Genomic DNA, 23,726 nt, shown 5'->3' with positions numbered 1-23,726 from the left:
CGTTGAATTTCTTGGTTTGTTGATAAAGCAATTGGACTTGACTAGTGTTGAAAATCATCTTAGCATTGATTTTTTTAATTGAGTTTTATGAAGCAGCATCTTCCAATGGAAATTGTTCTGTTAAGGAAAAACAAAGCCTTTTTTTTTTTCAACCTTTATTACTTTGGCAACAGGGAGGTGACCTTTATAATTGTGGGCACATTTTTAGTTGTAAAATCCATTTGCATGTAGGAAAAGGCTAATGTATTATTGAAAACATTTTCTGTGTTTCCTGGAAGAGGATGGAAACCCAGCTACAGGTCCTGAGCTCTGCATTGCCAGATCTGCCAGGGATCTGGTGCACATCTGCCTGGGGGCACAGCACTGAGCTGGGCTGTTCTGCCTTTGCTGCTGCATTAGGGCTGAATGTGAATGAGTTCTCCTGTGCTTTCCTTTCCTGCCTACCCCAAGAAAATGGCTTTTCTTGCCTTTAGGAAGTATTTTGAACCTCTACTTGCGGAAGCTGCTTTTTAACAGCTAAACAGTGCCAGTGGGTTTTGAAAGGAAATATGTATTTTACATATCAGAAATACTGCCCTGGCTTCATCAAGTGCCTACTGACATCACTGGGAAACAAGTCGCTCCTCAAAAGATTTGATAGACACTTGGTTAGTGAAATAAAGGCAAAACCAACCGTGGGTTTCTCTCCCTGTCACAGCCCTGCCAACGGAGGCCGCACGTGTGTGGGGCCCAGCTACGAGTTCCAGCTGTGCAACACCCAGGACTGCCCCAAGGACTTGGAGGATTTCAGAGAGGAGCAGTGCCGGCAGTGGGACCCTTACTTCGAGTACCAGAACACCAAACACCACTGGCTCCCCTATGAACATGTTGATGGTGAGCAGCCCCTCTCCTGTGAAAACTAAAATCAGTTGCAAATATGAATAAAAATTATGTTAGGAAGGGTAAAATTTCTTCCTGGGAAATCATGCCTCCTAAATCTGTTAGGAGTTGTTTGGAGGGATCAGTGAGTATCAGTGTACGAGTGATTCAATTTATACAGTGCACTTGGATTTTCAAAACACTCTGGGCACTGTTCCCCAATGACAGCTGTTAAATGGATTGACCATGGGATAAAAGGGAATGGTTTTGCATGGGAGGATGGCCCACTCTGAGATCTGCAGGATCTTGTGACAACTAAGTGGCAGAAGAAGGCAAAGGAAATTTGGTGTTAATGAATGCCAGTAATGGAAAAACTGGTGTGTGTGTATGGTGGGCTCTGAAGAGAAAGGCTGGGAATAGCTTTAGGAAAAGATCAGTTCGGTGACTGTGAAGGGAGAGATGGAGAACACTGACCTGCCCCCATGTACCTGCACGTTGTGTCTGCTCTTTAAATACCCACCCAATGCAGCTCAGGATGTGCCCAGCTCACTGCTGCCCACGCTGCTAAAAAACCCACAGCTGAACTCAGGCCAGAATAAAGTGAACATAAAGAATGACTTCTGGATGGGGAGAGTTTGGATAAACCAGGACTTTTCACCCTGGAAAAGCAAGGATGTAGATTAAAAAGATAAGAGTTACAGAGTTGTGAGTGGCCCAGAGAGACTGAAAGTGGAATGGTTATTGAGTTTCTCATAACGTAAGCCTGGGAACATCAAATAAAATTATTTGGTGGCAGTTAAAACAAATAAGAGGAAAGACTTAGTACAAAGCATCAAATTATCTTGAAATTCCCTGCCACAGAAAATTGCAGATGCCAGAAAATTTTAGAAATTATTTTGAAAAATTCTTGACAGTTCTACAGTCCATTATGAGCCATTAAACACCAAGTTCCAGCCATGATTTTGGAAGTCCCCAAGCTGCAGTGTAGGAGGAACTGGGAGAATATCATGAGAAAAGTTTCCAGTTTGTTCCTGTGTCTTCCTGCTGGCACTATTGGAGGCAGCTGCTGGGTTGGGTGAGTTCTGGCTCACAACCAGCAAGGTCAGGCTGATGGCCTCCTGACAGACATCACCTCCTAGAACAAAAATGTTCCTGTTCCTGTTAATGCCTCGGCTTAACTGTCAATGCAAGAGCAGCTGGCTGCTTTGGGCCATGTCAGCTCTTGCCAGAAAACACACTGCCATGTTTTACCAAACAAAAAGGCAGAGGGCATGAGTCTCAACTTTGTTGAATGAGCAGTGTGAGCTGCTCGCTGGTTTTGAGCCCTGTCGCTTCAGTTGAATGACAAATTCTTGAGGGCAGAGTTTGCCTGGCAAGGGGCACATCCTGGGCACCCACCCCATCCTCAGCCCAGCTCCCATCACTGGAAGGGGAAGGGTCACTTTGGGTGAACCATTTTGCATTCCAGTGACAGAATACTCTGCCAGAAATTAATAGCAAATTCCTTATAACTTAATTTGCCTGACTTTCTTCCTAAAGAGTTCTCAGAGTTCCCTCATTCTTTTCATGCCATCTTGGTCAGTCTGGGATTTTCAAAGGCACAGACACAGCCTCACAGCTTAATTTCATAAAATAGCTTTGCTGGCATAGGGTGAAGGAATGAAGGCTGTGGCCTGCAGGACCTTTGCTTATGCTTCAGCCTTTGGAGCACTTTGCTGCAAAGACCAGTGAAACAAATCAGATTTTTTTTCAATTACATTCAGTGGCTTTTGGGTCAGAAACCAACTCATTGATGTCTGAGCACTGATCCTTGGGCACTGCTGGTTTCCAATATAACTGTGGTATAACTGCAGACACCTTGAGAGTTACATTTACCTGTGCAGGGTTATTAGACAGAACAGCTTTTGTGTGAAAAGAAGGCCAGAGACAAGCTTATGCTTCAACTTCAATCTATTCAAAACTCCCTTTTGTAAGGATAAGGCATATCAGTGACATACTTGTGAGGATAATGCAGCTGTGGCTCAGAAGTGACATAAATCCATACACTTCACAGGCAGCTCAGCTGGACGTGTCTGACACATTGTGCAGGGCATAAGAACAGAGAGGAGTGTGCAGAGAAAAGCCACTGAGCTGGGGTACACCCCAGTGTGTCCTTGAGCATCCCATGCCCCGTTGTGCCATGGTCTGTCTCCTGTTCCAGACCCTCTGAGCCCTCCCCATCTTCACCCCCACCATACTCACAGACCCCTACATTGTGCATCTGCCAGGGCAGCAGGGAGAGACTCTGGCTATGAGCTCCCAGCCTCAGTTAAATGAGGACTCAGAGAGCAGGGAATGGACAGGCAAACCATCACATCCATGCTCCTACATCTTCACTGTGTCCAGCACCAGTGAATAGGACGAAGATTATTCTTTGCAATAACAGAGTCTAATTTAACAGGACTTGCACATTTACCGTTCCCATGGAGCAGGGGGAGCAGAACCACCTCTAAAATAAAGCCCTTGTTGCAGAGCTGCTGGCACCCAGTCAGACCTGCTGGTATTTTCATTTAATCACATGCAGTGAATGTGTGGTATGTGTGGGGTGGGTGCATACCCAGGGGTGCTGTGTACACATCTATCTTGTGCACAGCTTAATGTTTCTACTGTATACAGTAGGTCTGTTGTTGGATCTTAATAGCCTCCTATTAAGAATTTTCACCAAAAAAAAGTACCTGTTTTAATAGACTAGACCCTGGATTTTTAGCATGACTTCTCTGCATGGTTTGGGAGCAGTAACAAAGGTCTCTGATGTACCAATACCCAGTGGCCTTGAGGACATCAACAGCAATAACAAGGGCTTTATAAAAAGAGGGCAGAGGCCATGGAACTGTACAGGGGAAGAACGCAAAGGGCCTGTGAAGATTTCAGTTGAACTGCTATAATGGAAATGTCTTTATTGTTTTAAATGGTGGGAAAAGCATTCCAACTTCTAATCATGTTAAAATAGCAGAATCTCTATTTGTTTCATCTAGCAGAAAGCCCACCTGCTTTTAAGTGCCAAGGAAAGCGTAGTGAATCCTATTATGATGCTGAGGACAGCAAGAGTCATGGATAAAATGAGATACACTGGTGGAATACAACTTTATTCAGCTACTGACTAGTCATTTTCAGCTTTATTCTTTGTTCTTAGCTCTTTGGAACAGATGAGAGAAAATATCACTTGTCTGGCTGTTTGTGCATGTGTTAGCAGTAAAAAAAAAAAAAAAAAAAAGGGTTTTGTTTGAATCTTTTTGACATCTCATCTTGTTTAATGGTTTAAACTATCATAAATACAAGTACAACCATGAGGGAAAATTAACTTTGTGGTTAGGATGAAATGCTATGGCCCAGCTGTCTCTGAAGAAATTTTGGATGCCAGGTTCACTCAGTGTCAAACAGCTGTGTTTAATGGGAAAATTACTTTGGCTTTGTTTCATTTAAGTACAGCGCAGGAGAAACCAGCATCTCTCACAGGTAGTGGTGTAGTGGTGCAACTGAGGAGAGCTCTGCCAGATTGCATCATCTGCAAAGGATTAAAGAGATCCCTCCCTCAAAGTCAATGATCTGTTATTTTTAAGCCTGTCTCCTAATGGTGACACATGGATGCTTTATGATTCAACATTTTCCAAGAGATCACAGAATTTTTCAAAGGGGACATGCATCAATGATTTATGGGGACCACGTTGGGCTCTGTGATGTGTGCCAAGGAAGAAGGGAAAGCCAACACTACTGACAGTGCTGCTCACAAACGTCAGCAACTAAACTGTGAGAGCTGAACATGCACAATTTTTTTATTTTTCAGCTAAGGAGAGATGCCACCTGTACTGTGAATCGAAGGAGACAGGGGATGTGGTGTACATGAAGAGGATGGTCCACGACGGGACCCGCTGCTCCTACAAGGATGCTTACAGCATCTGTGTGAGGGGAGAGTGCCTGGTAAGTGTCTGGGGGCTTCCTCAGAGCCCAGTGTTGTGAAAACAATTCAAATTGTACCTTGGGTGTTTCTCTCCGAGGATGACTAAGTATCACAACACTTTGGGCAATAAGGAGATTTCATTAGGATTATTGTCACAATATTATGTGTGATATTCACAGTTGCCATGCGTGTGACTCGATTCCAGAAGCACCTACCTACACAAGTAATATCTCATGCAGTATTTTGAGATGAACTATTACAATTAGCTTTCAAGGAAAGCTCTCCCTGCTGAGGTTTGGTGTGGGTGGAATGTACAATGAAATGGTAATGCACAGCAGCTTTCAAGGAAAGTGGTGTTAGGATATGGCTGATGTGCATTCTCTTGGTATTTAATCATGCTATTTTTAAAAAATCAATGACAGTTCCTCTAAGTTGGGTTATGCTGCAGGTCATCTTTCAAAGGAATTAGTCTGTGACTAGCAAAACACTGGTGGAGGTGCTTATCCCCATATAGATGCCCAGATTTTCCTGGAATTTAAGTATATGTCTTAAGATAAGCTGAGGCTTAAGAGTTTTCCTTAACCATGCTGCTTTCCTTCAGTAAAAGAACCACTGTGAACCATAATACAAAAATATAACCACCCAGTTGACAGCTATTATAGGAACTGGAGGTATTAAAATCTGTTTAGGTGTTGATCTTCCAGGAGAATACTAGGAGGTGTGCTGCTTTGCTGAAGCAGAATCTGGGGGTTGACATGTAAAGTGAAGGCTCATTTGAATTGAAGAGCGGATAAATTAGAATGACTCTTTCTCTATTTTGTGCACAGAAAGTTGGGTGTGACAGGGTCATAGGCTCCACGAAGCAGGAAGATAAGTGTGGTGTCTGTGGAGGAGATAATTCCCACTGCAAAGTGGTGAAAAGAACATTTTCAAGAATACCAAAAAAGCAAGGTCAGTACATCCAGTGTGGTTTGCCCTGGGAAATTCAGGGTATTTTTTCTTGATCTCTTATGTTTCATGGAAAGTACCAGGACAATTACAAATCATTTGCAGCATCATTAATTCCAATAAGCAATCTGGACTTACTTCCAAATGTGTTTATAATTTGAAAATAAGTGAGCAGTTGAAGCTGCTGATACCTGATGTACAGGCCCTGTACATACATAGGAGAGGGCTTCCCTGCTCCTTGTTGGAGAGCTTTTGGTGCTGATGTCACCCAGCTGCTCTGTCACTCCAGTGCTGCCATAATCTGTCATCATCAGGCACTGTCAGGCAGGAGGTTGTCTGGTCTCTGTGGGTGCATATAGCTCTCAAAGCACATTTCAGTCTGAAGCAAAAACTGTTGGTGATACTTCAAGCATCTTTCTCCTGACCCAAAGCCCTTTGTCCCTGTTACATTCCATCACCTGGCACGGAAATGGGAACAATGCTGGATTCGGTTCATCTTGTTTAATAATTTATTTAAAAACCTAAGAAAAAGCCTCCCTTTGTGGCATATTAATCCATAACTATCTTTTCAAATACCTCAATACAGGGTATGTTAAGATGTTTGAAATTCCTGCTGGTGCAAGACATTTACTTATACAGGAAACAGATGCCACCGCTCATAATCTCGGTAAGTAACAAGTAGGAAAATTTTCAGTCAGAATAATTTTTTCTGTTGTTTATTTTTGTCTCTGGAGGCTGACAATGTGTTTATACATTTGTTTACCCATTACCCTCCCACACTATGTACTTTTTTAAAGTATGTTAAATTAGGAAACTTGTTTGGCAATTTGAGTTCCCTGTGCTGTGTATCAGGGTGTCCCAGCCAGATCTCTGTGTTGGTATGTGCATGTGTGAAAGCTGCTGGAAGAGGCAATGAGTTACTTTATGGGGTGCACCGTCTTTGGGGGTTGGAAGTAGATGATCTTCAAAGTCCCTTTCAACCCAAACCATTCTATGGTCTTTGTGTGCATCATTCATGCTTCCCACCGTCAGTAATTTCCCAGCTATGTCCAGATCTATTGCAGATTCTGCCCTGCTGCAAATAGTACTGACACGAGGCTGCCAAATCAATCCAGCAGTTTAGGAGGCAATGGAAATCCACTCCTCCCGGGGCCCTGTAATCAATGGGAAGCAGTGACTAGTAGGCTGTTGTTAATTGGAAGTAGATTCACAGCGAATGGTCTGCTAATTACAGTGTGAGTCATCCCAGCTTCTCCCCAGTGGATGCTTCCCCCGCTGCTCAGGGCAGCCTGGCCCTGTGGCTCAGGGAGCAGTCCTCCTTCAGGCAAGGTTCTGGCAGGGTGGGGTGAGTGCTGTGCACATGGACAGCTGGCTCGCTGTCGAGGCCACTGCTGAGGGAGCAGGATGCTCAGGTAGAGAGAGAATGGAGTCAAAATCTGGTGTTACATCAATGCTCCCTGCTTCTTCTAAAGAGGAGGGCAAATTTTCCACCTCAGGTGAAAACTTGTCCTCATCCAAAGGTGGCTGAAGTCTCTCCAGGTGAAGGATGGAGCACTGGTGAGAGCTGAAGAGAGGAATCAGGCTCTATGTACAGTGGCAGGTGCCTGCAGAGCAGCAGGAGCTTAACAGGGCTGTGTTGGTGTCAGGACTGGATCTGAGCAGGAGAATTAATGCTGTTTCTAGAGTCTCCCTCTCACTGTGGGGACCTGCTGGGGGCTAGCTCAGTAGCCTTTCTCTGATGGAGCAGTAACAGCCTCCTGAGCTGCCTTACAACGTATGAAGGAGCTGAACAGCACTGGGACCCCCACTGGCTCTCAAATTGGCTCGGATTTGGCCAGTGGGTTCAGAAGTTGTTATGTGGGAGCAGCAGCTGGACCCCTGTGGTGCAGCTGCATTGGCCTCATTTCTCTGGCAAGGCAGGCTATGGAAAAGGAAAAAAAAAGGCCAACTGATGTTCTTGGAGCTGAGCAGAAAAACATTGACAGTTCAGTGAAACACCTGAAAAAGTCTTTCCAAACCTGTGAGGGAACAGAGGGAAAATGCACACTGGCCTTTTCAGCTCCGTCCACTGGGACATGAGCAGAACAAAACTGGAGATGAGAAACAAACCTCTCATATTCACTTTTCTTGTGTTCTTCCCAGCTATTAAAAATCGTGAATCGGGGAAATTCATTCTAAGTGAAGACAACTATGTGCCAGACTCCAAAGTATTTATTGACATGGGCGTGGAGTGGGAATATCGGAATGACGACGATAGAGAAACGGTGCAGACCATGGGGCCGCTGCGTAATGGGATAGTTATTCTGGTAAGTCGAATGAAAACCACCTTCCACAGAGCCATAATGGGCTAGCATATCATTCAGATTCCTCTTGTGAGTTACAAGAAGACATCTGCTTCAATTATAAGACAATAGAAGAGGTATTTTAATTCCTTTCTCCCGATTCATTGCTCTGTATGAGAGCTGTTATAATTCAGGGTTATGTGTTGAGCAACCAGCTGTCCTGATTATTTCCTGTGGATGGCATAGCAATCAGCCACTGAGTAAAGACTGCAGCTTGCTTCTATCTGACATGTGAGCACCAATCAAAAAAAGAAAGAGTGGTTGGTATCATCTAGATCTAATAGATCCTTCTTGCATCTGTGTTTTGAAAATGTATCCTGCAAAGGCAGTGGCTGGGTTCCTGCGCTTCTTGGCTTCCCTTTTCAGGGCAAAACCAGTTCAGTTCCCCAGACTACCCAAATATATTCTTTTTTCATTGCAAACTAGCAAACAATAGACTTCAATTAGCAGGGGTAAGTTGATTTAGAATCCCTCTGAAAACAACTGTAATGTGTTGATCTACACCAGCTGAACTTCAAAGAAAGAGTAAATATTATGGACCAATATTTTGCACTTTGTTCACATTGAGTTCCATTTTCTTGAATTTGTCTTAGTGAAGTGTGATAACAAAACCTCTTTCTAAACAGTTTATATTTCTGTCAAGATTAAGTAAAAAGCTTTGCAGAATTCCAGGATTATCATAAGAATATTTGTGTTTTATCAGAAATATAAGCAATTTTCTTTGTTGCTTTCATTTATTTTTGCAGTTGAATTTGCTTTGTCTTTTAGTGGAACTATCCATTATCATTTCAGTACAAAATTTCCTTCCTTTGTGATGGGATATGGAAAAAATTTAGTATCATTATGTCAGTCCAATGCTGGCAAGGAAAATAAGTCTGAATCAACAACAGTCTTACTTAATATGCAATTTAGAAACTGTGTCATAAGGATGTGGATAGTTTTTCATCAGGGAAAAAATGTGTTGAGTGCGGCTAAAAGGTTGAAATCCCTCTGGGGATGTTTTTATATGTGAGCCACGATCAGTATTTTCACGTCATCTCACAGAGCTCCTGATATCAGTCTTTCATATCTTTTCCCCTTACATCTGCTTTGCTTCTTAGGTGATTCCTCATGGTGGTGCCAAGATATCTTTGACTTACAAGTACATGATCCATGAAGATTCCTTGAATGTAGATAACAATAATGTTGTGGAAGATTCGTATGAATGGGCTTTGAAGAAATGGTCTCAGTGTTCAAAACCTTGTGGAGGAGGTAAAAAAAACCCTGCTTACTCCTCCTTTGGTGACATATCCCTCTGCAGTTCCTACTGCAGCCCTTGACAGAATTCGTGCAGTTCATCTGAAACTGTGTGAGAGATGCCAGTTGTGAGAGTAAGAGCAGTGTCTTTCCCCAGGGTTCCAGTTCACCAAGTACGGCTGCCGCAGGAAGGCGGACCACAAGATGGTTCATCGGAGCTACTGCGAGCTGATCCAGAAGCCCAAACCCATCCGCAGGGTGTGCAACCTCCAGGAGTGCTCCCAGCCCATGTAAGCATCCCTGTCCCCAGCACTGCTCCCTGGAGGTGCAGGGGACATCACACCCAGCCAGCGTTGTCACCTCAAGGAAGGTGGCTTTAGCGTCACCTTCATGGCTGTTACAGAGACCCAGGACTGTGAGGATGTCATGCTCTGTTCTGCCCAAAGAAATATTCTTTCTGTGGTTGCTGGTTCCTTATGGACTTATGAAGTAAGTTGGATTAGAAGAGAAGTGTTGTCCTGATCCAGACTTTTGTGTTCAGGCCATCTTGAGGTGATACAAAATAGACATAAATTCAATTTATACCAGCGGATTTTACACAGTGTGAGTTAACCATGTCACAACAAATGTACAGAGTGCTACAGAAGACAACCAATGTCATCCAGTCTCTCAAATCCAAATCTTCATAAAGTTCACAGCATATTTTTGGACATTTAAACACAGGGAAAATATCTGACCTGTTAGACTTCTCTGGCTGCCCTTGTACAGCACAAAATGCCTGTCGTATTTTCATTTCTGCTCTACATAGTTAAGTGTCATAAATATTTTAATTCACATTTTACAGGTTTTTTTTTTTCTTCCCTTTTTTTTTTTGACTGTCAGCAGGTTATTCCTGCCACATGTAGGACTAATATATTCTTTGTGCTACTACTTCAACAAGAAAGGAGTATGTTGATCCCAGCTTTTATCTCTGGGGACTAAGTATAGGTTCCAGGAATCACAGCAAATAAATAGAACATACCACACTATTTCCTAACTTCCTTTCAAAAAAAAAAAAAAATTGAAAGAGAGAAAAGGCAAGAAACTGTGCTCCATAAACTCTGCATGGGTCAGGGTTGAATGTTTATTGGAAAACTGAAGTAATGACCTAACCTATCTCAGGCTCTCTGGATAGGACTGTATCCTCCTTTCAGCTGCAAATATAATTGGGCCCAGGTACCACAAAGACTCAATAGGATCCTAAATTGTACTTGGAACCCTGAAGTTTCAGTTAGCTCTGTTTCCATAGAATGTCATCCAAGCATTTTGCTCTTGTACACAGGAGAGGCAATTATTAAGGGGTTTTACAAAGCTCTGGGACATCCACTGCACTAATATGCTGCTTCTTCACTTCTGGGAACGACGCAGCTTTGTCCCAGAAGTTTTCTCAGGATTCATGGCTCCACAGCTCTTGCCTTTCTTCACAGCTGTGTGATTTCTGTAAGTTATAAAGAGAAAGTTGGGAGAAATTGTTACTTTCTATTTAACTGGAATGTGTAGTGCAGTGCCTTGTACTTTTTTTTTTTTTGACCGTTTCCAAACCCAGGATTTTATGAGTACTTTAGGACGAATCCTTCAAGCTCAGGGTGTTTCTCCAGACTACATGTATTTTTTGGTTAAGTTTATCCCATGAATACTGTTTACATGGAACAATATTTCCATCTTGTAGATCTCTGCTCTCTGTAAATATTTATAGACTGCTGTATGTCTTCAATTATAACCAAGCTTTCAGTAGTCTAGGTAAATTTCCTCTGTTGCTGTCTGTCCCTGTTTTTCTCTAAAGTCTTTACATTTTGTAGCTGTAAGTCATAAACTGGTTTGGGTGATCAATGAGAGTTTCAACTACATCACGTTACAAGCTGTAGATTTCATTTCTCAGTAGCCAAACTAATTTAGAAATTATGAACTGAAACTTTCTGGTTTTCAGTGGAGTGTTGCCTTCCCTGAAACCAAACATTTATGATGATGAGGACCCTGATCTGCCCAAGCTCAGCACTCAGCACTTGGTTTGCCAGTGATGCAGCAGATTGAGTCTAACATGGCCAGGGATATGGTCCATGGAGTGCCCAGATGTGGGCCAGGCAGGAGCTGCATGTCTAGCCCAGATGTTTTGGCTTCACTCGTATGGGAACCAGCTGGTTCATGCTGCATTATGAGACAAGGCACATCTCATGCACCCAGACCTGGGAAGCTCAGCAGCACCCTTGGGTGGCTGCTTTTGACATAAAAACAACCGTATTTTTATATGCAGTCTTGGAAAGGGCAGCTTAAAATCAAAGCAAATACAGCAAAGTAAGAATAATGCTTATTTTGGAGATAGTGAGGAAGAGTAATATTGAAGATCTGGGTCTTATTCATGATATTTTAGGGGTAGTCAAATAACCCTCACAATAACTGCTATTTTTTTTTTCATATCTTCTCTTTTTTTTTCCATATTAGAACATGTTAACATCATGTTAAACCTGTGTTTAAGAGTTACAGACCAACAGTTTGAGTTTTACTCTGCTCACTCTGTTTTCACCACCGCAGCTGGGTTACAGGAGAATGGGAGCCCTGCAGCAAATCCTGCGGGAAGACAGGGTACCAGGTGCGGTCTGTGCGCTGCATCCAGCCCCTGCACGACAACACAAACCGCTCTGTGCACACCAAGTACTGCAACAACGACCGCCCCGAGGGCAGGAGGCCCTGCAACAGGGAGCTGTGCCCAGCTCAGTGGAGAATAGGACCCTGGTCACAGGTCAGTCTCCTTCTGCAGGTCTCAAACAACTGATTCCTGACTGGGTGGAAGGAGCATGACAAGTAATGCCACCCCTGTGTTCGTGAATAGATGGTCTGTGAATAGATGGCTCACATGTACAGTTGTTTATTGCTCAGTCTTGGAGTATTTCACAGTTACTGGTGTGCCACAAGAAGCAGTGAGTGGCTCTCCCTCCTGCTTCGTTACTGTAGGTACTGCCGTGACCCAAATAATGTACCAGGTGAGCTCAAATCAAGGGCAGTGTAAAACTGAGAAGCTGATTTCTAGCCCGTTGTTTCCAGAGGGTGGCTGGGGGTAACTGCTCTGTCCTTTCAGTGCTCTGTCAGCTGTGGCAATGGCACCCAGGATCGGCCGGTCCTGTGCCGGACCAGGGACAACGCCCTCGGCCTGTGTAAGGAGAATAAACCAGAGACTGTCAGGATCTGCAGACTACCTCCATGTCCCAGTAAGGGCTTCTCTTCAATAGCTTCTATTACTTGTTGAAAAAAAAAAATTTGTTTATTTATTTATCTATTTATTTGCAATGCCTTCATTGGATTGATACTTGTGTGCTACATCTGCCTGGGGGCACTTCTCCACGGTCCCTGTTTCGAGTAGAATTTGTGGAGCTGCCAATGGGCTCCTTGGGCACTCTTCTCCTGCTGGAGAGCACTGCTTGGCCCAGGACAGCCTGAGAGTTTGGGGCAGATCTCAGCACAGTGCTGATGGCTGGATGTGGCCAGCAGCCAACAGCTGCCCTGGGAGAGGAGCAGTGCCTGAGTCCAGCCCTGCACCCCTGAGACCTGTGGGGCTTGGCAAGGGTCTGCTGGGCTGTGGTTAACCGAGGATGCCTCTGCTTTCCCTGCCTCCACCAACAGTTCCAGGCTTCTTTTTCATTCTGTCAAACACAAGTTATCTGCAGGAGTTATCTAACTCAGTTTTTAGAAGCTGTAATTAATTTGTTCCTGCTTAATCCAGGGCAATAAGGCCTTTATTCTTGTTAGCTTTTCAGCTGTTTGCAAATGATACTTGTGAGATCATTTCACATATTCCTATTAGTAAGTAATTCATATTTGTCTTTTTTTTTTTTTTCTGATGTGTTTCTCAGATACCAGTTTTGATTTCTAATTAATTAGAAGCAAGCTGTCAATTATAGTCTCCAATACAAAGATTTTAATGAGGCAGTGTAACTAAGCTAGACTGCATGTCTCTGGGGGTGTGTGACACTACCATGAGAAGTGCTGCTGGAGAACTGGCCCTTGGGCTGTCTTCAGTGTTGGCTGTGAAGTGCTGGACATGAGTTGTAACAACCTCCCTAAACAGCACCTTTTGCCCAAAATCACACAGCTTGGTTGTAATCCTTCCCTGGGCTCCTTCACAACTGGAGCCCACCCACTCTCTGAGCTTGTCGTCTTCTGACAGGGCAACAGTATAATGCTGCCTAACATATGTTGTGTTGCATCTTTTTTTTTTTTTTTCCTCTATTCAAGGAAACGTTTCTGATCCTTCAAAGAAAACCTACATGATACAATGGCTGTCAAGACCTGATCCAGACTACCCCATCCAGAAAATATCTTCAAGTAAAAGACCCATTTATAACTCTGCCTTTGCCCTTAAATGCATGCCACATCGAATGTGGACTTTGCCTTTTGCTCTCTTCTTCTCTCTATGCGGAAAGTTCCCCTGACTTTGCCAAGTTTAAATCTTGGGCTGAATCTGTTTTTTCACACCAGGCACTCGGTGCTCGGTGTCTTTCTTCTCTGGAGCTTGCGTAGCACTGGTGGTGGAGGTCTTGAAGTGTTGGATGTGTGAAGTTGGATCTCCACAGTATGTTGCAGTCCTCTGAAAGGGAGCTGGGATCGGTTTGCTTGTTGCTTGGTGGTGGTGAAAAAAGGCTCTTACTGGTTCCTGATGTTCAGTTTGATAGCAAAACTGAGAACTTATTGTGAATGTGATCACATCACAATAATGACACCTTGTAGTGCTAAAGTTCTCCTTTATCTAAAAACCCGAAATCTCGTAACTCTCTGGTTTCAGTTCGCTGACAGGGTAGTTTGATGAGTGGAAGAATTTTTTCATTCCATTTTCCTTTGTGGTGCTGTCGCTTTCCTCACCCTTACTGCTCATTTTTTATTCCTAACCCTCACCTTTACATTTGTGGCCCGGGGAGGGCTCACTGGGGAGCAGAAGCTGAGTTTCTGTCAGTACTTTCCATGCTGCTCTGACGCCGTTGCTCTCGCCAGGCTCCCGGTGGTCGTTTGGTGGATTTTTCCTTGAGAAAAGCCGCGCTCGTTTTTCCCATCGCACAATTTTTTGCCAGTTTTGCGTATTTTCGCTTTAGAACCAAACCCAAAGCAGAACAGGCATGGTCCGTGGTGAAGGTTGGCGTGGTGGTGTTTTTTCTGAGCGTGGCGGAGGCAATATGATGTTTTCATTGACTACGATGTCTCCAGCTGCTCAGCATGGAGCTGTTTATACTCATCACATCTCTGGTCTTTTTTCACCATGTGCATGTCTGACTAGACTGGTATGGTTGTGTGTGTGTGTGTGTGCGTGTGTGCTCTTAGATGTGTCAACTGGCAAACATAACAGTGTGAACTACTACAGAATTACCTCAATTTTTATTGGTTTTTTTTTTTGCTTAGGAGATGAATTTTAGAAAAATGCCTTAATGTTGAAATGTGAATGGCATTAATTTACCAGATCCAGCTTTAAATATGAACAGTACACTGGTACCTTGAGTTAATCTTCATATGGAGTGTTTTCACTTGAACGATAACTATTGCAAGGCAGTAAGTTTAATTGGAGGTTGATTTGCACAGTGCATATCCATATCTTCATCGAGATAGGATTATGGCCTGACTTACTGAAATTTAACTGGCATTCGTGCTTCTCCTTCCGTGTTTGTGTTGAAGATTTGGAATTCAGAAGTCATAAACTTCTTTGTGACAGTCAGTACCAATAGCAGAAATGTAAAACTGCAGTCTTGGAGCAAATTACTACCTTATTGCTTTGATCATATTTTTTGGAAAAGTGGCATTTTTGAATCTTTGGGTCGTCAACAGTGTAGCACTTCAAACTTGTCATTATCATGTGATCACATATTTAAATTTTGCTGTTAATATTTCCTGAAACATGTTAACAATTTACATGACAAGGTGAAAAAGCAAAGACACGTATCTGGCACTGAATACTGTTATGTAAAATAATCGGTGTTTAACTGTATAAATATATTCATGACTGTTACCTTTAAATAGACAATGTTTAGTGATGTTTCAAGAGATGGGTGGCTATAGAGAATGGTGCAATAAGGTATCTGGGCATTGTGCACTATGTCTATATGCACTTTGGTTTATCAGGGATATTTTATTAGTGTTTTGTATGTATTTAACATAATATTAAAGATGTGCCAATTCAGTTTGCTTTTCAATATTTTTTTATGAGACTAATGTGTACCAAAGTGACTGTGAAACTGATTTATTTTTTTCTTACTGATGTTTTGAATATATACTTCCAGTCTGTCATGCATACTGCAAGTAAAAATAAATAAAAGTTCAGCAAATCTGGATATTTTGGTTTGGATAGAGGATCAAAATTCATTCTGGCATTGAGAAGTTGAAAAGTTTATTTATATAACTTATCAGATGTCACTAAACTCATTACATAATGCAGTTTTATTTCCATGTATTGTTAAGCTTGAATTCCATATTTTTGTTAGGAAAAAAGGCATTTTTCTAAAGGTGCTGTTATTGATTCTTACAAAGCCAAGAACAGGCCTGACTTGTTAAAACCACATTTAACTATTATAATTGTTGGCTTTTATTATGGAAGCCATTTGGAGGAACGTGCATAAGGGTCATGCATCACAAGGCAAAATGTTCAAAAGGGACTCTTATTGGGTATGTAAAAATATATGTAAATTGTATAGGCACATGCAGGCTTTTGCATGGAGCTGTGCATGCAGGTATGAACAGTTCCAGCTCTTAAAGGCTGGTTTGAAAATCTCTCCAAAACCAAGGTACTATTCTTAGGTTCCTAAGGAAGGAGTCATTCCTAATCTCCAGCAGTATTGCAGTTTAGCATTTGAAAAAATATGAAAATTACCTGACACATCCTAAAGGAGGAACCAGAATTTTGCTTTCCTGCAACAAAAGCAACAATCAGGGCATAGATACAACGTACAGGAGGTGTTTTCACCTGCCTCAGCCAGCACTAGCATTTTAAAGCACCAGTTATTAGTTTATTTTAGACTGATATGTTTGCCAATGAAACACCCACGATGCCCTGTTTTGCTAACTGAGGATGAGTGAGGAGGTGGCACCTACGCTTTCCAAATCCCCTTGGTATCTCTGAACCTGCTCTGCTTCTCTCCTTTGCTGCGAGGGTGCTGACACAAGCCAGTGCTCATAGCAGGAGGGTGAAATGTGAGCTCCAGGTGGGGCTCAGAGCTCTGTCTGCCATCGAGTGCACTCTAAATAAAGGCGAGTAATTAGAGTTACTCACCCTTTACTGTAAGAGGAGGTGGAAATGTAGTAAGAGCAGGGGGAGAGAGGCAAGTGATTTCATCTCTGTCTCAGCACTCTGGTCACAGAGATGTTTTGTTATTGATGATGCCAGATGTTGGTCAGTCTGCTTTTCTCCTCAGCCCTCTGCTCTCCTACAAAGCCTCTGACTCCTCTCTCAGCTTGGGCTGCATGTTGGGATTTTTCCTTCACTGCAGTGCCTGGCTCCATTACTTCATCCTGGAGGCACAGGAGCTGAGGGGTGTCTGTGTAGGACAGACGACAGGCAAATTTCTCTCCAAGCAGGCTGCTAGACCCTCACTACCCATTTGCCACCAATTCATACAGTTCTCTGCCTCCCCTGAGCAGAAATCACAAGGGCTTGGGGAATCTCTGTGTAGGCTTCTGTTTATGTTTCTCAGGCAGGAACACTCTGACCACTTCACCTTTAATGCCTCAGCCTACAATTTACCACCTGCATTTCAGCAAGATCAGGATCTGCCATAACACCTCTATTATCGTGCAGATTGTTTTAACAGCTAATGACAGCTTAAAGCTTATCGATTCTCAGTCTTTCTCTTTTATTACAGTCATTGACACAAAAATCAGGACTTTTACTGAGTCTTCCAGTCCTTAATGGACTGGCTTGGCTGCACTGCACTGGGGTTTGTTGTTCCAAAAATATCAGCTCCCTTCTAGGAGGAGTAGAAAAGCCTCATGGTAAATGCACCACTTTTCTCTCAAACAAGAGACATGCTGAGAAAATGCTGCTGTTTTTAGAGTAGAGGTATCTGGCAACAATATCACTCCAATTAGTGGAGATGGATTATTTCTGAGAGTTACATGGTACACATCAAAATAGGACCTGACTTTCCTGAGATAATCCAGATAAATATGTTACCCCTGACCGTGGTTAGTCAATGGTTGCAGAAAAGCATTAAAAGGAGCAATGAGGGGAAAAAAATAGATTTCTTAATATAAAACTTCATGACTTTGTGGGAGTTCAATGTAGTTTTAGCAACAACACAGCACAATCTGTGTGTTTCGAAGTTTAAACCAAGAGAGTAACACAGTTCATTGTGGCTTCATGGTCTTCAGGGTAGTGTTTCCAGGATGTGAAGGCAAAAATTCGAGTGTGATGGTCTAGAGTTTGGATGGGGCTGGTACAAACAGTTCAGATCAGCTTTTGCAGCTCTTGAAGCAAGTTGACTTTTAGGTTGAATATAAGCTTGCTTCTGCTTATAGAAGGCTCATTTGCCAGTTTCCCCTCCCACTTTAAATATCAAACCCTCTGCCCACTGCCAAAGCTTCAGCTGTGTTTCTTTTTCTGATTAATGTGAAGATGCTCTTTATTTATCTGTTCCCTTTCTCTCTTTCAGAAGATCATTGTCAAGGAGACAAGTCAATGTTTTGTCGCATGGAAGTCCTCTCCCGTTACTGCTCCATTCCTGGGTATAATAAACTGTGTTGCAAGTCCTGCAACACGTACAGCAACCTAACAGAGGACAGCAATGTAACCAATGCCAATGTAAATAAGAATAATATCATTGAGGACGAGCTCCTGACAACTCTCAGCCCTCCCGTGGGAGTGTCCACCACACAGTCTGCCACCAGCCCTCCTCTGCTCTCCAAAACACCTGCACCCCCTTCCAATGCAACTGAGGAGCACCCAGAAATAAATGCAGTGGATGTTCCCTATAAAGTTGATGGGCTGGATAACGAAGTACCACAGCACAACATCATTACACGGAGGAGGCCTTATGAAAGGACAAGGAATCAAAGAATCCAGGAGCTGATCGCTGAGAAAATGAAAAGAGAGACTCTTAGGAAAATAAACTAAAATGGAAATATGGCACAAGCAACACTTTTCTCTTATAGAGATGTTACCAACATCATAGTATTGGCCATTGTAGAGACTTAAAATTGGGGAAAATCGAAGTGGTGCTATGGCAGAGATATAATTCTCAAGCCTACTATAAATGGAAAAGACAGATTGTTTCGTAAGCGCTGATCTGAACACTTTGATGGCTAGGTTAGGTGTACAGGGTACAGCAGAGGATTAGTGCAATATCCCTACAGTGTGCCACTGAATCCAAACAAACCACATTACTTAGGTCAGGTTAGCAGCTTTCTCAGTTACAAGCTCTTTAAATTCTTCTATGCCTGTGTAAAACTGCTTGGGAATAGCAACGGGAGTCACACTTAGTATGGAAGAGAGCAGTCCCAAGACATAATAAATCCCTTTAACTCTGACAAGCGGGGGGTCAGCACTCCTGTGATGCTTGCACAAACCCTGGCACTAGCACAGCCCACTTCAGGAAGGTTCTTAGGACATTCCAGGCTTGGTTTGGCTGACCCTGGCAGAGATGTCTCTGTGGTCACAGCTCGGCGTGTGCTCTCATAGCTTCCTGAACCAGGACTGTGTAAAAAAAAAAAAAGCAGAGAAAATTCTGTAGCCGTATATTTATGTGTAAATTAAAAACTGACAAACAGTAGTTTACATACTTCCATAAACAATTTCAAAGGATTTTCCTAAACTTTTGGATACATGCAAGACATTTAGTAGGGTAGATCTGGCCAACTTGGACTGACAACATCCTAGTCTTTCTGTTTACAATTATCCATATTTTTTATAGTCTTTGAGTTCCTGTAATGCAACAGCCTCAGTGACCCTTATTGGTTGGTGCTTTTTTTATTGGTCTGATTTTTTTCTACCCACATTCTGTTTAACTTAAAGATGACTGGATTCTTGTTGTCTTTTCTTTGGTGCTTTGTTAAGACAAACTTTTTTTTCCCCCCACATAGGATACAGTTATTTTTGAGCAATCAATTTTGTATTATCTTCCTTTCCTTAGGACAGCTTTATTGGTGCAGAAGTGAACAGCTGTTTGCTATGCCCTTACATGAACAAACACACACACACGTATTCACAGCACCAGGTCTGCTAGAAAACTTTAAGATGTGTAACCTGACAACCCTTTGAGTACTTTTTTTTCCCCTCAGGGTCATCATGGTTTTCATAGGTCATTTTGCATTCCTGGTTGGAGAACAGAAGATGAACTCAGCTTGGCTCTAACACTGCCGAGACAGGGAGCATGGAGTGGTTCCTGCTGTGGGTGGCATCTGAGCAGTTTTTTTCCTGGCTTGGATTCTTCCATTTGTTTCTTCTTTGCTGGTAAATCTCCTGCAGAGCCTGGGGCTTCCCTGAAATCCTCTCTTTACTGTTAGGTCTGGTGGCTCCAAGTTCAGATTTTCCAGTTAGAGGGGAAGATCTCACCCTCCAGCCTGAGCTGGTCCTGGTTTGAAGAGGCACCAGCAGTATGCCCGTATATGGAGTCACAAAATTATTTGGAGTGTGCTGCATTCTCAGCAATGTGTGAGCTCTTCTCTGGCCCAGCTGCTGGCAAAGAGCTCCACAGGTATTGCAAGGTAAAGCACATGTGACTTCCTGTGACTCTACCTTCTGCCCTTGACCACCACGACTGAATGAACTGCCCAGTCTCCTCTTCCAAATGAGCCATTCTTCCTGGAAAAGAGGAGGGAACCTGCAGGAACCTCAGGCTTTACAGCACCTACATGTGGGACTGTTTTGGCCTGAACTGTGGTCAGAAATTTTTGAAGCACAGAACCTGGTCTAACAAAAATTCTTCATGGAGATACTAACCCAAGCAGAGAAGGAATATTTTCAGCTGGTGTTGTGGCATCAAGTGGCCCTTCTTACACAGGATGAAGGGATTACATGTGGAGCAGCTCAGATATCACAGGGATGAGACATACATTGAAGACCATGAAAACTGGAAAGCCCAACAGGCCTGCTGAGAGTCCAGACCACTAGGAAACATCTCCTGGGCCAAGCAGACGTGTCTGCAGATGTGGAGGCGGCAGCCAGCACAAGCAAAAATCTGTTCTGGTTTGGAGAAGTAAAACTCTGCAGTTTGGCAGCAGAGCAGGAAGAGTTCCACTGCAGGCTTTCACTCCTGGGACACGGAGTGTCCAAGTTAAAGGTGCTTGTCCTTGGTGCCCTGTCCCAGCCCTGCTCCATGACCTGCCAGCCATCACACGGCCACAGTGCCTGGAAAAGCCCCGGGGTCCTGGTGCCAAGGGACTTGTGGTTGCCTAAGACAGGACAAATTTTAATAACAGAGTAGCTTCAGGTCACGCCTGTGCACAACAGCAATGTAGTAATGAGCACTGAAGGGAAAAAATCCCCACCATTCTATTTACAAGCAAGGAAGACGTGTCTAAATCAACATCATTCCAGCTGCTGTGCCATGGGAGACACAAGCTGTAGCCGGGCTCTCAGCCTGTAGTCATAGTATTTCTTGCCTTCCACGTTTCCTTTACACAGATGTGGTTAGTATAAAACTCATCTTTTCCCCTTTAATATCCTTTTAGCTCTGCAGACAATAAATATAAACCACAACCCCCTGCTTTTTCATAGACTAGAAGCTCATCCAAGCATATGAAACTTAGGAAAAACCCTTACAAGCCCAAAGATAGAAAGGGTTGGAGCTGGATTTATGCAGATGGGGAGGTAAAAGTTTGCTGCCTGGAGGGTACCAGACTTACCCTCTGGGACTTTTTTGAGACCCATTGCTCCAATCCCCCGAGGTAACTCATCTAATAGATTCTGTTCTGTCCTAGCTTCTGGAATAGGCTTAGTCAACCAGGCAGTGTGAAGAAATACCACAGAAGGCAGTGCCCACAGCTCAAAAAAGCATTTTTCCAGATAAAGTGGAAAGTTCTGCTGCCACAGGGAGCAGGAACAGCCTCCTAGAAGGCTGGTCTGGTGCTATGTTAGGTCCAGTGTTCATTATGAGCCCCATGAAATGCCTGGTGGCATCTGCATTTGGGAAGGGCTTGTTCCTTTCTCAGTCTCACCTTCTGGGAGATTTAGTTTGGTTTGTTTCTCAATGGTTTAAATTCCCCTGAATATTTCTCTAGCTGTTTTTTGGTGGGGGGGACACAACTAGTTGAAGCAGAAGCTTCAGTCTGCATTGCTCAAGACATGGAGAGGCTGATGGACCATATGTTTGAGGATCAGGAGCCACCAGCTGCCTTCACACTCTTCCTGTATGAGAAGGGGAGAAGTTAAATCTCTTCAGACCAGCAAAGATGCCTTCTTTACAAGCTGCAGTGGGTTCTTCAGAAGTTCCCCAAGAACATGTACATCACTTCTACTGGAAAACACAACACAGGGCTCTATTGATAAAGAAAAAGCAGCCCCAGACAAAAGGTGGGGGTTTGCTCTCCTGAGCTGATTCTCACTTCTGTGTCATGCAGTGGAAAATTTGATCTTGTTTTGTTTTGTTTTGTTTGGTTGAACTTTGATAACTGTTTCATCTTCTCTACAATGCTGTAATTGGGCAAAAGCATCATCCCAGTGGATCTTCTGTAACCAGTTTGCTGTTGCCCAGGTGCTGCATTTTCAGACATAACAAGCAGAAAGAGATACTTTAATGTAACCTAATCCCCAGAAACTAAAGCAGGTTTATAAACAAACATATTCCTGCAGAGACTATCTCGGAGATCTGAGAGATAAAGTAATGTGCTCCCAGAAAGCAACGTATTTATGATCTAACCATGCAAGTACAGTTTTCTCAATTGTCATTTTTCAGGCTGTCTAAACTTAAAATCCAAGTGACAGCCTCTCTTGAAAAAAAAAATCCCAAGCAAATTCTGGTTTCTTTGGCTTCAGTCATCTGCCAGTTTTTTTCACCATCATTTCTTTAAAAATTTCTGTTATCTATTATGAATGCATCACTTTTTATATTCATATATCCATTCAATATTTAGAGTCTCACAACACCTCCATAGAATGCTTTCAGATATTTTGAGAATTCTAGAAATGGTGCTTTACCAGTACTCAAAGGGTTTTATGTTTTATTTTATTACATAATGCATTTAATGTTTTATTTACTCACCTACAATGCACAGTATTAGCTATGTTCCTCTGAATATCTATATGCAACTTCCATTCACTTACATATGCCTTCACAGAAATTGCAATAAATAGCCATTTCTTGTATATTAAAAATGTATATATAAATTAGAATCTTTAATTTTATAATTTATTAAATTCAAATGTCTGTGTCCTTTTGCAAAAAAAAAAAAAAAAAAAAAGTGTTTGGCTTTTCCCTGTGCTTTTTTCATTGAGTTGATGTTATGCAGAGATACTGGAGGACAAAGAACCAGCATCTTCAGATTCAAAACCAATTCAATTTCTACAACTTAATGAAGTGGGATTGGGATACACTTGCTGCCAAAGTCCTACATCCTTGTTAAAACATTCATTATCCAAGGCTAAATATCAAGAAGTCACTGGACCAAAACCCCGAGTTGATAACTGCACAGAAATTAATCAAACTCACTTAAACCTGCTTGAGGCCCAAATCCATCTCTTTAAAAGGCTCAGTTATCTGGGCTTCTATTCTGGACTGATGAGTGAATTCTGCTTTGCACATCCTATTGATTAAGCAATTGCTCCTTTCCATGAAATTCTTTTGCACACATTCTCCTGCCGTGTCCTGCACACACACAGCCAGGTTTACTTTAAAGCATAATTGAATCTTTCCCATCTGGTTGAAGTTTGTTGCTTGAGGATTTGAAAGATCCCTTCTTACTGTGATTATTCAGTGAGCACCATGCAGTGTATCCAAGTCCAGCATTCTTTAGTCAGGTAATGAGCCACCTCAACCCTTTCCATCTGCAAAAGTAATTTACATACTTTAATTCCCCAATAAAACAGCGGACAAGCCCAAACCTGGGGTTCATTGACTGTGATAATTCATGCAGCATTTACAGCTGTGACAAGGGTGATATTTAATTGCCTTTTGCTTTCAAAGATTTTGAGATTTTTAGAGTGGCCATGGCAGACATGAGGGACACCCAAGGTGGGGTCAGTCATGTCCAACGCCTCTCCTTCCCCTGGTCTTGCTTTCTCTCTCTCAAATGCCAAAAGATGACACCCACAGGAGGCATTATCTTCCTCTCCTGACCTATGTCAGATTTTTAGCCCTTTTCACCACCATCTGCCTCTGAGGAAAAATTATTTTTAAAAGGCAGCTCAAGGAGCTACAATTCCTGGTCAGAAAAGCAGTTTTCAGGTTATTCTTAATTACAGCAGG

At 42.8% G+C, this 23,726-nt stretch overlaps 1 protein-coding gene across 1 annotated transcript; it reads left to right on the top strand.

Moving 5' to 3' along the window:
• Positions 1 to 548: 548 nt before the first annotated feature.
• On the top strand, positions 549 to 22,213 carry LOC136367762 (A disintegrin and metalloproteinase with thrombospondin motifs 2-like). Its single transcript, XM_066329558.1, has 11 exons — positions 549 to 873; positions 4,682 to 4,815; positions 5,623 to 5,746; positions 6,330 to 6,410; positions 7,886 to 8,049; positions 9,186 to 9,336; positions 9,479 to 9,611; positions 11,890 to 12,097; positions 12,434 to 12,563; positions 13,588 to 13,677; positions 17,979 to 22,213. Exons 1-11 carry the CDS (start codon positions 549 to 551, stop codon positions 18,437 to 18,439), a joined length of 2,001 nt encoding a protein of 666 aa, XP_066185655.1. The 3' UTR covers positions 18,440 to 22,213.
• Positions 22,214 to 23,726: the final 1,513 nt, after the last annotated feature.

The sequence above is a fragment of the Sylvia atricapilla genome, chromosome 14, assembly GCF_009819655.1.
Source record: "Sylvia atricapilla isolate bSylAtr1 chromosome 14, bSylAtr1.pri, whole genome shotgun sequence".
NCBI lineage: Eukaryota > Metazoa > Chordata > Aves > Passeriformes > Sylviidae > Sylvia > Sylvia atricapilla.
This window is presented reverse-complemented; position numbering and strand designations above follow the sequence as displayed.

What these genes read in the sequence shown, in the direction of transcription:
- LOC136367762 (XM_066329558.1), top strand. Translation starts at nt 549, where the DNA reads ATGTATTTTACATATCAGAAATACTGCCCTGGCTTCATCAAGTGCCTA. An exon ending in GTGTGAGGGGAGAGTGCCTG is followed by an intron (nt 4,816 to 5,622) that starts GTAAGTGTCTGG and finishes TTTTGTGCACAG; the next exon opens with AAAGTTGGGTGTGACAGGGT. An exon ending in TTCAAAACCTTGTGGAGGAG is followed by an intron (nt 9,337 to 9,478) that starts GTAAAAAAAACC and finishes GTCTTTCCCCAG; the next exon opens with GGTTCCAGTTCACCAAGTAC.